At 37.4% G+C, this 13817-nt stretch overlaps 1 protein-coding gene across 1 annotated transcript in view; it reads right to left on the bottom strand.

Annotated features, from left to right (window-relative positions):
* Positions 1 to 118: 118 nt before the first annotated feature.
* The window catches only part of LOC136255122 (hemicentin-1-like), a 30659-nt gene continuing 16960 nt past the window's right edge, over positions 119 to 13817 (bottom strand). Inside the window, exons 6-11 of the mRNA XM_066047841.1 lie at positions 2543 to 2815; positions 1677 to 2003; positions 822 to 1130; positions 560 to 718; positions 232 to 327; positions 119 to 182 (exon numbers count right to left, since the gene is read on the bottom strand). Coding sequence (XP_065903913.1) covers positions 175 to 182; positions 232 to 327; positions 560 to 718; positions 822 to 1130; positions 1677 to 2003; positions 2543 to 2815 — 1172 coding nt within the window. The 3' untranslated portion in view covers positions 119 to 174. The remainder of the gene's footprint in view (positions 183 to 231; positions 328 to 559; positions 719 to 821; positions 1131 to 1676; positions 2004 to 2542; positions 2816 to 13817) is intronic.

The raw sequence follows: 13817 nt of genomic DNA, 5'->3' as shown, positions 1-13817 counted from the left end.
ACTTTAGGAGAAACACAGACAACAGCCACAGAAATAAGTAGATACCTTCAACTCTACTAATAGTAGCAGTAGATTTCCCTACTATTACACCATCATCAGTTATTGTACAAGTGTAATTGCCGGTATCACGAGCTCTCAAGACAGTCACTGATAATTCACTCTGATTAGTACTACTCACGTCACTATCACAAACAGGAGAACAACTACTAATCCAACTGTAACTCAAATTACCAGTTGGACCATTGGATGATGTACAAGTTAATGTGACTGGCTGAGCTACAGGGAAACTGATCTCTCCTCCTGGGTTACGAGTGACATACACTGGACCTACAATGATAAGTACAACACAATACAGTCTTTGGAAGTACATGTATAACAACAATAAAAACTGCTCATGTTTGTATAAGTATAACTATAATTACGTCGGTATATACTGCTCCACATTGCACACAATAACAAGAGTAGCTACAGCCTCAAAAGAGTAGCTACATCCAGCTGTATAAATCACATATCATCTTTCAGTTGGCTGAAGGGTGTAATAATACACGCATTCACTTACACATATCACAAGTTATGTTATCAGGCTGTAGTACACTGATCACATTTGGTTGACTACAACAATCATGACTTGTAGTAGCATTAGTAACCACTTTGAGACCCAGACTATTTGATAATATACCATCACATCTCATTACCGCATAACATGTTCTTGGAGACCCTGGGAATACATAGAGCTTGTATAAAGTTGTTCAATGAAATTACTGTATGATTATCTATAGCCACATATATCACATCAGTAAAATTAATGTTGCAGTACTCACTTAATATTATTCCATTGCTAATAACAGATCCAGCAGAGTTAGTGGCACTACATGTGTAATTGCCCTCATCTGGTGTAGTAAACCGCAACACATTCAAGGTGGATACAGTGTGATGCTGGTCATGAGTTACCACATGTGTCACATCACCAGTATTAGTCAGTATTACTCCATCCCTCATCCATATTATATTAGGAGTAGGAGCAGCGTAACCTTCACAAGTGAGTACTACACTAGTAGCAATTCCAACTAGTAATGTGCTATCTGGAATGCCATCAGTATCTTTTGGTGTCTTTATGAGTATTGGAGTAGCTGAAGTGATTTAAGTAGTATATGACATAAACAAGTATTGTACTTTAAAAATAAAGAGGAGTGAAATAGCAATAATACTATTACATAAGCACCATATGTAAAGTTTTGCTATATACAGGTATCAGTTTTTGTTGTTGTTCAACTCTTAATGCTATATAATCTTATATCATTGGCCAGCTGCTCTAGAGCTGCGGTTCATAGCAAATTTTTCAGAATACCATAAATCAAGAAAAACTGGCCGTCAAAATTTTTTTGTCACTGGCTGTATCAATGAAAGTTAGAAAAGACAAATTATTTTAACTATATGAATAATTTGTGCATACAAATATTAGTATTCTGTCAAAATTGTTTTTGCTAATAATGGTAGTGACCAAAATATAATGTGTCAAAATTTTAGTAGACAAAAATTTTCTATGCCAAAATTTTCCTGATTTATGTTAGTCAATGAAAATGGTGAAAGTTGCTGAAAGATACAAACATCCATGGCAAAGCAAAATAATATGGCAATAAATTCTACATGTTTTGTTCTGATTATATACCACTTACTAGGGTTGATAAACACATCAATGAACAATAATTGAGCCTCGTTGTCAACATTATTAATATCGCATCGGTACACTCCTTCATTTGGTGACTGATATGAGTCAATTATCAAAACCACTCCTTCACCATCTGCAGCAAAGTTTCTAGACATTTGATACACAGCACCAGTTGTGTCAGTTGATACTGGAGTATTAGTGAAATACCACTGAGAGTTAGTATCCACTAGGCTACCTGATTCACAATAATAATGACAGATCATTCCTAACTGACATTGTATCAAACTGTTATTGTCTATTTTCTCAAAAGGACTGCTGATGTATACTCCAACTCCTACGAGAGGCAAAATGCAAACATATACCGTAGACAAACCCTTTAACACACTAAGACATACATACATTATTCCTGAATAATTTCGAGACAGAATGAAAAAAAAAATGAAAAAAACTAAAAAACAAAAAGAAAAACTTACAAAACTTTTATTACTAAACTACAAAACTTTTATTATAGTCGTAACATTGTTTTGAAAGCTCCTCTTGGACAACGCAAACTTAAACCAAACAATTAGTATACTCTTATAAAGCAGTCACTCTAATAATGTAATAATCAAAAGTCCATGATTCTTATATCTGTTGATGCTATTGAGATGGCAGCTTATCTGAGAAGTGGAAAAGTACTTGATAAACCACCTCTTAGAGTAATCACCACCTATGAGCATGCATCTTAATTTTTGACTGTGGTTGAAAAAGGGCCTGTACTCTTTACTGTGAGTGTATAATTGTCAATACTTCATACTCATACACCTAATGTAATTAGAATAAGAGGAGAATATATAAATGACTATTTACATAGAATACATTACACAAATGTACCTCCAATATGATCAATAGTGAAAACACTCCTACCAATAACTGTAATACTTTCACTTATAGTACAAGCATATTCACCATAATCACGACTTCTAATATAAGGATTAGTCAAAGTAGCGCTTGTTACACCAATCCATCCACAATTATTGCTACATCCAATAGTCCACTGGTAGGACACAATACCAGTTGTAGTTACTGAAGGGTCAACACTACAGACAAATCTTACTGATTCTAATAACTGAATGCTCACAACATTACTGTTAATGACTGCAGCATCTACATGTAGTAGAACATTAGTAGTAATTGTGTGTAGGTGCAATGGTATAATCATACAAAACAACATCAAACTTTGGGCGTGATAGATCCCAAACATGTCCTCTAAATGGCATGACATCCTGTTTGAGAATTTAAATAATACTGCAAATGTTACAGAATTTTATGTGACAGATTTACTGACTGACTGTCTAATTGATTGATTGACAGACAGATTGACCCGCTGATTGACTGTCTGGTCAATCGATAGACTGATTGACTGATTAAATGACCGACTGACTTTCAGGCCGAAGCATTGTTTGAGTTCATCAGTACACCCATTACTTTGCCAATCTAGCTGAATGAACACTGATGTTTTAACAATGATAAAGTTTGAGCTATGATTTTGCTATTAACTAGTATGCCCATCACCTCTTACTGACATTTAGTAACCCTTACTATAGGTTCTTTATGTTACTTTCCTACAAACGTATTATAGAACTATGAGATCAAACAGAAAAGCATATTTTACACCAATAGCAGCAGCTGTGATACAAAAGTTACAGACACACACACACTTACACAATACTATATACCAATCTCTACTTTGTACAAGTATATATAGTTGTACAAGTTAAGCTGGATCCTGAAATACAGCTAAAACCAAAAAAGTGGATTTTTTCTCAAGAAATTAACATTTCAGCTAACCAGATGATTAGTGGTGATGGTATAAAAGTGTCAACAACAAATTAAACATAATATGTACAGTAGTTTGCCTCCATTACAAGTTTGGGTAAGAGTTGCAACATATACTCTACTTTTATGGCTTCTACATAGGAAATATGTGGTGAAAATTAAGACACACGGTAGTGTGTCGTGCGGCCCAAGAAGCCGGCGCGCAACCCCATGAGTATATTGACAGGAAGAAAGAAAACGCAATTTTCGCACCTCCGTAGCTCTGTGCTGACTTGATGAAACAACACGAATTTTGGGGTGGACACTCCCTCCACCTTCAGCACTCCACATTCCAAATTTGAGCGAAATCGCTTCAAGCGTTCCCGAGATATGCGACTTCAAAAATTGGCTTAGTTTCTTCGTTTTTTTCTTCTTATTTTTCTTCCTCTTTTCGCACACTTACAAAAACTGCTATAAAACGCGAACGCCTTATCCGATCGCCTTGAAATTTGGCACACAGAAGGGGGGTATAAAGACGCATCTTTGTACCAACTTTGGCTAGAATACGATAAACAGGCAAAGAGTTATGAGCGAGTATTCACGAAAAATAACACCAATATGTTGTCACGCCTACAGGGTAAACCGCGTATGGGAAGAAGCTGAAAATCGGTGGGTGAATAGGTTAACTATTGAACCTCAAACCTTTTGTGGTTTGAAAGAAATCGAGCTAAACACCAGGAAGATACAACGAAAAAACCAACAGTATGTAACAATTACGCAATCGAGATTAGCTAATAAAAAACGACTGCTTGCCACGTCTACCAGGTAAACCGCTTGGGGTAATGCTTTGAAAATCGCTGTACAGATGGAGTTATCATCTTAGAAAGGCTCTTCAATGGTGTAGAAGAATCAGACTTAAAGCCACGGAGTTATAACACGAAATCCAACTTGGTGTAGCAAGTGCGAGATCGAGATACTCTAATAGAGCAGTCATCCTAATAGAGCAGTCACCCTGAACAGAATTCAAGAGATCAGTTAGAAATAAGTAACCTGTATAGAGACCAGCTACAAACAAATCACCCTGTAGAGAGTTCAGCTACAAACAATTCACCCTGTTCAGACATCAGTTAGAAGAAGTTTTCTTGTAGAGAGTTTAGTTACAAACAAATCACCCTGTTGAAAGATCAGCTAGAAGATGTCACCTTGTAGATAGTTCAGTTACAAAGAAACCACCATGTAGAGAATTCAGCTACAAACTAGTGACCCTGTAGATACATCAGCTAGAAGAAGTTACCTTGTAGAGAGTTCAGCTACAAAGAAACCATTCTGTAAAGAGCTCAGCTGCAAACAAATCACCTATACAGAATTCAGCTACAAACAAATCACCCTGTAGAGAGATCAGCTAGAAGAAGTTACCTTGTAGATAGTTCAGCTACAAACAAATCATCCTGTAGAGAGATCAGTTAGAAGAAGTTACCTTGTAGATCGTTCAGCTACAAACAATTCACCCTGTAAAGAGATCAGCTAGAAGAAGTTACCTTGTAGAGAGTTCAGCTACAAAGAAACCATCATGTAGAGAATTCAGCCGCAAACAAATCACGTGTAGAGAGTTCAGCTACAAACAAATCTCCCTGTAGAGAGATCAGCTAGAAGAAGCTTCCTTGTAGAGAGTTCTGCTACAAACAAATCACCCTGTAGAAAGATCAGCTAGAAGACATCACCTTGTAGAGAGTTCAGCTTCAAAGAAACAATCATGTGAGAGTTCAGCTACAAACAAATTGTCTTGTAAAGAGATCAGCTAGAAGAAGTTACCTTGTAGAGAGTTCAGCTACAAAGAAACCATCATGTAGAGAGTTCAGCTACAAACAAATCACCCTGTAGAAAGATCAGCTATAGAGAAATCACCTTGTAGAGAGTTCAGCTACAAAGAAACCATCATGTAGAGAGTTCAGCTACAAACAAATCGTCCTGTAGAGAGATCAGCTAGAAGAAATTACCTTGTAGAGAGTTCAGCTACAAAGAAACCATCATGTAGAGAGTTAAGCTGCAAACAAATCACCTGTAGAGAGTTAAGCTACAAACAAATCTCCCTGTAGAGAGATCAGCTAGAAGAAGTCACCTTGCAGAGAGTTCAGTTACAAAGAAACCACCATGTAGAGAGTTCAGCTGCAAACAAATCATCTGTAGAGAGTTCAGCTAGAAACAAGTCACCTTGTAGAGAGTTCAGCTAGAAGAAGTCACATTGTAGAGAGTTCAGCTGCAAAGAAACTTCCATGTAGAGAGTTCAGCTGAAAACAAATCACCCTGTAGAGAACTCGACTACAAACAAATCGCCCTGTAGAAAGATTAGTTAGAAGAAGTTACCTTATAGGGAGTTCAACTACGAACAGATCACCCTGTAGAGAGTTCAGCTACAAACAAATCACCCTGTAGAGAGTTCAGTTACAAAGAAACCACCATGTAGAGAGTTCAGCTGCAAAAAATCAATCACTCTGTAGAGAGTTCAGCTAGAAGAATTCACCTTGTAGAGAGTTCAGCTGCAAATAAATCACCCTGTAGAAAGTTCAGCTATGAACAGATCACCCTGTAGAGAGATCAGCTAGAAACAAGTCACCCTATAGAGAGTTCAGTTAGAAGAAATTACCTTGTAGAGAGTTCAGCTACAAAGAAACCACCATTTAGAGAGTTCAGCTGCAAACAAATCACCCAGTAGAAAGTTCAGCTATGAACAGATCACCCTGTTGAGAGTTCAGTTAGAAACAAGGAATCCTGTAGAGAGATCACCTAGAAGTATCACCTTGTAGAGAGTTCAGCTACAAACAAATCACCTGTAGAGAGTTCAGCTACAAACAAATCACCCTGTACAGAGATCAGCTAGAAGAAGTCACCTTGTAGAGAGTTCAGCTATAAAGAAACCACCATATATGTAGAGAATTCAGCTGCAAACAAACACCCTGTAGAGAACTCAGCTACAAACAAATCGCCCTGTAGAAAGATCAGCTAGAAGAAGTTACCTTGTAGGGATTACAGCTACAAACAAATCATCCTGTAGAGAGTTCAGCTACAAAGAAACCATTCTTTAAAGAGCTCAGCTGCAAATAAATCACCTGTACAGAATTCAGCTACAAACGAATCACCCTGTAGAGAGATCAGCTAGAAGAAATTACCTTGTAGATAGTTCAGCTACAAACAAATCACCCTGTAGAAAGATCAGTTAGAAGAAGTTACCTTGGAGAGAGTTCAGCTACAAAGAAACCATTTTGTAAAGAGCTCAGCTGCAAACAAATCACCTGTACAGAATTCAGCTACGAACAAATCACCCTGTAGAGAGATCAGCTATAAGAAGTTACCTTGTAGATAGTTCAGCTACAAACAAATCTCCCTGTAGAGAGATCAGCTAGAAGAAATTACCTTGTAGAGAGTTCAGCTACAAAGAAACCACCATGTAGAGAGTTCAGCTGCAAAGAAATCACCCTGTAGAAAATTCTGCCAGAAACAAATTGCCCTGTAGAAAGATCAGTTAGAAGAAGTTACCTTTTAGAGAGTTCAGCTACAAATAAACCATTCTGTAAAGATCTCAGCTGCAAACAAATCACCTGTACAGAATTCAGCTACAAACACATCACCCTTTAGAGAGATCAGCTAGAAGAAGTTACCTTGTAGATCGTTCAGCTACAAACAATTCACCCTGTAGAGAGAGCAATTAGAAGAAGTCACCTTGTAGAGTGTTCAATTACAAAGAAACCACCATGGAGATTTCTGTAATCAATATATGTGACCGGATTTGCGAAAAGGGGTCTTCTACACACTTCCAATTCTGTAAACGTTGGAGACCATAACTCAGTGTTCAACTAACATATTAACCTGAAAATTTCACCATGTATTCAGCTATAGTGGTGCTCACCACTGTCCAAATTTCAAGGCAATAGCTCTTTCCAATCTGAAGTTATCAATTGTCTAAGTTGGAAAATTGGATGTGTGTGGAAGACCCCTTTCGCAAATCCGGTCAAATATGTATTATAATATATAATTTGTACATTTACTGATAAAATATTTAAAGTACATCTACTTCATTTTTTCTTCTTCCTGTAGTAATGAAAAAAAACATAGGTTAAAAAAGTCCTAAAGCTGGCCATAGGCCGGCTTTGGGGTATACAAATACAAAAAGAAATGAAATCTAATCCAAAACAGCTAAGCTGTAAAAAAAGTGTGCGGCCCTCAGAAAGGCTATGGTGAAAAAAGATGTGAAATCCAAGGTGGCGGCCAAGAAATGGCTGTGATGGTAGGTTAATGGTAAAAATTTTAATAATGACAATTCAGGTGAATTTTACTTCACAAAACTTACCTGAATTGTCATTATTAAAATTTTTACCATTAACCTACCATCACAGCCATTTCTTGGCCGCCACCTTGGATTTCACATCTTTTTTCACCATAGCCTTTCTGAGGGCCGCACACTTTTTTTACAGCTTAGCTGTTTTGGATTAGATTTGACTGACCATAAATATTGTGTTGGGTATTTGAACGAAAATATTTTGAAAAGGTCAAGCAGTGCCACAAATGAGCCAATTGTGTGTAATTCTATCCTTGAGTTTTAAAACATTTTTGAGGATCCAGTACAATGCGTACATATTATAGTATAATTATGTTAATAACTGTGCAGGTATACACTGTATAAAATATATTTCATGATATTTCAACCCATTGCACAAAAGTAGTGCTACACCACACTTTAAGGTCGAAATGCTTAGCTGGCATCTGGACTAGTGGAGTTAACTTAATGTGTGTTAAGTGTGCAACCACACTACCCAATAATAAGTGCCATATTATAGGACATTTTATGTGCTGAACTTCAATTCTACTAGAAAATTGCCACAAGTAATTTAAAGTGTGACCTTATTTGTGCAATACCAAAATAAAATGCTAAATATATTACTCTGCTTCTCCTTTCAGCTACTTTAGTTTGTTGCAGCTATTGTATGCTTTAATAACCACTTTCACACCTCACTTCAAAGGGAAGAGAATAACACTACTATAAGTGTGCTCAGGAATGCATTAACAAGAAACAGAGGTAGTATATCAAAATTATACCTCTTCTATATAGGATGGAGTATATAATTGATATAGCTATACTACTTCCATTTCTCATTAATGCATCACAGGAATTTTAGAAATCATCAAATTTCTTTGATGGTCTCCTCTGCTCAAGCTCTATTATAGCAATGTCACATACATGTCATTATAGCACTGGGTAAGGCACTTAATTAATTTGACTATTAGAGTTGTAAACATGTTTACTACTTTAGTTTATTCATGGCTAGCACAGTAAGTACTTTAGTATGCACTTTTAATGAGCTTGCATTTTCATCTGGGGGGGGGGGCAAGTCATGTAGGGTGGCTGTAAGTTAAAAAATGTTTTAAGATCATTAAAAATACCTTCAAAGCATGTCAATACTAAGGGGTCTGGGGGCATACCCCCCACAGGAAATTTTTGAAATTTGAATGCTTTGAGATTGACTCTGAGAGCATTTTCAGTGGTACAAGTATACTTGAATAGGATACTCCTATAATATTATGGCAATGACTATCATTAAGATACTGTACAATTAAATACGTACACCAGTAATTGAAGGCATTTCAGATAGACTCATGCTCTTGATTACGTATAGATATATGTGTTATTGAAGACATATTGAATTAATTGCATGGCAGGACCAACTCATATAATTCCGCCGAATGTTCTATTAGAATAGTTAGGTGACTGCTCTATTAGAGTATATTGATCTTATCCATTTCCAGCACTAATTCATGCAGTATTCCATTCATGCATAACCTTTAGTACAAATGCCAGTAAATCAAAGCAAATTAAGTTGGCTAATTACTACAGTAGTTGCTTTACTTTGGCAATTGAGCATTGGAAAATGTGAGCAAGCACTGCCCCTCCACTTTTGAAAGGGGGGGGGGGGGGGATTGCTCCCTCTGCCTCTCCACCCCTGAAGTGGTATATATACTTGTAAAGCATTCCTGCAATTTCCCACACTTGCAGATGAGTCACATATACCTGTATTACTGTAGTTGTAACATAGACATTAATTTTGTGATTTGCCTAAAATATATGCACTCACACTTGTGATCAGGCCTTGCCCCTTGTGCTTGTGCCTTGCCCTCATGCTAGTCCTTATGTCCATGATGCAACTATTCAGGGGCGGATTTAGGGGGGAGGGGGCTAAGGGGGCTGTAGCCCCCCCTTTCCTTTCTAAGTTAGTACTTGGCCAATAAAACCCTAAATCTTATATGTGTATCAAAAGCAGACTTATTTCAGGAACTATGCATCACTACCAACACATGTAACGTCTATGTAACTATACCTATTGTTCAACTCTGTTCCAGGAGAGCATAGCTTCCTTTTTCTCAAGAGTTCTTCAAGAAAAGGTTTTGATTGTGGGTTGCATCTTTAGTTGCTAAAGTTTTAATTGTGGGTTTTGTTTTATTCAGATAATTAGCAGTGTTTTCCACTATGGCTATAAGAAGTGATTAGTGTTTATTATATATGATTCAAAAAGTGTTAATTGGTTAGAGTTATCAGCTTCAGTATAATTATGTAGTTACCAACTCAACCATTTAGCAAACAGAAGTCTTTTGGTATTTTACAAGCTTATAAGGCAGCTATAGCACTTTAATTTTGTCTATGAATGTACAATCTGTATCAGTTACCTTCTGATATGACCCCATGCTGTGGGCTTTGGTGCTGGTATTTGTAGCTAGCCGCTATAGATCAGTCTTCATAACCCGGCAGATCTAGATATAAGTTTACTATCACAACTGCAAATTTAGAAACCCCATAAATACAAATATAGTTGCACTCTGCTAAGGACTTCCAGTGGACTAGCTAATAGCTACTAGTACCCTTCACTGCATTCTGCTTTTCAGTGCACTTCATTGGTGTTAAGGCTAACAAAGCGTTGCTAGGCTAAGAAGCATGCGTACTAATAATTGTGATGTACAACACCACTACTACTTAGCTATACATGTTTCTGCCTCTGTTTAGCTATACATGTTTCTTCCACACATCCCACAAAGGCTCGTGTTCCCCTATTGTCTGGCTTTGTTTGATCATGGGAGTATTTAGAAACAGCATCCTTCATGCAGACTGCAAAATCATAGCTACTTGACAGTTTGTAGTCATAGTCACCCAATGTTGATGAATCCCAGATGGTCTTTAAAAGATGATAGTCCAGTGTTCCATAAAGAGAGTCCGCCTTGAATTTGTTGATGTTAGGGCTGGGGTAAGCATTTCCACAATCCTTCCAACTTTATGATGTGTGAAATAATCTACTCCAACCTTCCAGTGAGATACAACAACATTATTTTTATCAGTAAGATAGACAGTTGAGGCTGTTGAAGAGGAGCTGATACATTGTGGTATATACTATATGGGTCATTCCATGCACAATCACCAAAGAATTGTAATGACCCCCCTCGGATTTTGATGAAATTTGGTGTGTATGTAGTACTTATGGTACTTATTCACCATACCAATTTTTAGCCCCCTGCACCACATGGTTTCTGATTTATGACCACAAAAATTTTGAATATTTTATGAAAAGTTGGTACGACTTGCATTACAAAATCAACTGTAGCTCACCAATGTATTAATATTTTGAAATAAAATTTTCGGTGAATAAAGATAATTAATTGATCAATTTAAAAATCCATAAATTATGGGATAGCAGCTTAATTAAACTTTTCAAAAGTTGCATAAGAAACTTTGATCCTACATATTTCAAAAAGTGCTGCTTCAAATTCTTTGAATTTTTTACTGAATGATTATTGTGTCATGGTCTATTGTTGATAAAAGTTTTGTGGTGGGGTCACAATGGGTTCAGGAGATATAATTAAAAATGTTGTAGCTTATAGTGAAGTATTGTAATCTATTATTGCTGTAAGGGAGTGTACACCAGTATTAACCATTCCTAATAAGGTCATTTCAGATCTGACTTACATAATGAAGATTTTGAAATGCAGTGTAACCTGTATTAGTGACCACCTGTATTGAAAACCACCTTAGTTAATAAAGTTTAACTCTACAGTGTTCTCATGGATCCAGTTTGTATAGATGGACATACTCAGACCTTAATTGCATACTTGTAGCTGGCTAATAAAATTCCAGTCATACAAGACATTGTTCAAATTGCAATGACATGCATTGCAAAGATTCTTCAGTGAGCAAACAACTTTCTACCAGGTATAACATATTCAGTTGCTAACTAGATATTGGAAGTGTGCAGTGACTACTCCTATTGTCTCCATGGCTCAGTCCTGTTGCAATCCATTTGATATACCAGGCCATACTTGGAGTAGCCGTAAGAAGAATCTCAGACCTGTTTCAGCCTGGATGTGTGAAAGAGCTCCAAATATTACTATTGATATGAAGATTTGTGACACATGCAGAAAGAAACTAAGTAAGGAGTCACCTTGGCTAGATGTCACTGAGTCTGCTGCTTCTGAGCTTAATCCTTCTAGCTCACAAGCAACACAATCTGATTCTCTGTTCTTTCATAGTTCAGAAGCAGTATCTTCGCTTAATGTATGTCTAGCAGAGATTGGTGAGACACCATTTTCTCAGTGTAAAAGCCGTTCAAAGGTTTACTGTGGACAGAAGGTTAAGAAGATTACTGAAGCCTTGCAGCGAACAGTTATCCCAATGGCACCTATGGATGATGGAACTGAGATGATCCAACAACTAAAGGAGAAGTTATGGGAAACAAATAGAAGAAGTGAGCAAGTTCAAGTACTAACAGTTTTACCAAAGAGTTGACAGGACAGTGAAAAAAATACAGCAAGAGTTTGGTGTCTCGGAGTATTTAGCACGACAATCAAAGAAGCTGGTAGAGGAACGAGGCATTCTTTCTCTTCCTGGTCCATCACGCAGACCTTCACTTTCACCAGAAACATTTACCACTGTTTGCAATTTCTATGAATCTGATGAGATTAGTCGTGTTATGCCTGGAAAGAAGGATTTCGTGTCAGTGAAGAAGGAGGGAAAACGTGAGCATTTTCAAAAGCGACTGGTCCTGAGTGATTTAAAACAGGTGTACCGTGAGTTCAAAGAGAAATTCCCAAATTACAAAATTGGGTTTTCAAAGTTTGCTGAGCTGAGACCAAAACATTGTGTATTAGCAGGAGCAAGTGGTACTCACTCAGTTTGTGTGTGTACAATACATCAAAATGTGAAGTTGATGTCATTGGTCCAGGAGATGCAGATACCTGAGCTACCAACGTATCACCACTGTTTGGGGAAGACAATGTGTAACCCCCCACATCCTAGGTGCTATTTAGGAGAATGTGATGCCTGTCCCAAGATTGAAATTTTGAAGGAAGACCTACTTAATCACTTTGATGAGATCGATGTTGAACAGATTGTTTATAAGCAGTGGGTGTCCACCGATCGATCTACACTAGAGACGTTTTGTTCCCCTATTGAGGAATTTGCTGATACCTTTTGTAAGAAGATAGAGCTCTTGCGTCCCCATTCATTTATTGCCTCAGAATAGGCATCATTCTATGCAAACTGTAAGACAACTTTGAAGATGGGAGAGTTCCTAGTCACTGTAGATTTTTCAGAGAATTATTCTTTTATTTTACAAGATGCTGCCCAAGGGTTTCATTGGAACAATTCCTCAGCAACCCTACATCCCTTTGTCGCCTACTACCTGGATTCTGAAGAACTACGCCACTTGAGTTATGTGGTGATTTCTGACTGTCTCCACCATGATACTGTTGCTGTCCACCTATTCCAAAGATCTTTCATCACCTTTCTGAAACAGTTCCTGCCGGCAAGATTGCACCCTTGTAAAATTATCTATTTCTCTGATGGTGCTGCACCACAGTACAAAAATAGGAAGAATTTCCTAAACTTATGTCACCACAAAGATGATTTTGGAGTTGAAGCTGAATGGCATTTTTCAGCCACTTCACATGGAAAAGGAGCATGTGATGGTCTAGGTGGAACAGTCAAACGACTTGCTGCTCGTGCCAGCTTACAAAGGCCATACAATGATCAGCTCATGACAGCACGTCAGTTGTTTGATTGGGCATGTAGCAACATTTCTGCTGCTCACTTTGGTTATTGTAGCAATGAAGATTACAGGAAAGAATTGAGTAGTTTGGAAGGTCGCTTTCAATTGTCACGGACAATTCCTGGTACAAGAAAACTACACTGTTTTGTGCCAGTTTCAGACAGTACAGTGGAAGTAAAGTTTTACTCTTCATCTCATACTTCCAGGAAAGAGAGAGTGGCTCTAGGAAAGAATGAAATTCCACCTGAATCAATTGCTGGATTTGTCACATG

This window comes from Dysidea avara, chromosome 5 (genome assembly GCF_963678975.1).
Source record: "Dysidea avara chromosome 5, odDysAvar1.4, whole genome shotgun sequence".
Taxonomy (NCBI): domain Eukaryota; kingdom Metazoa; phylum Porifera; class Demospongiae; order Dictyoceratida; family Dysideidae; genus Dysidea; species Dysidea avara.
The sequence above is the reverse complement of the archived record's forward strand: the minus strand, read 5'-3'. Positions and strand labels throughout refer to the sequence as shown.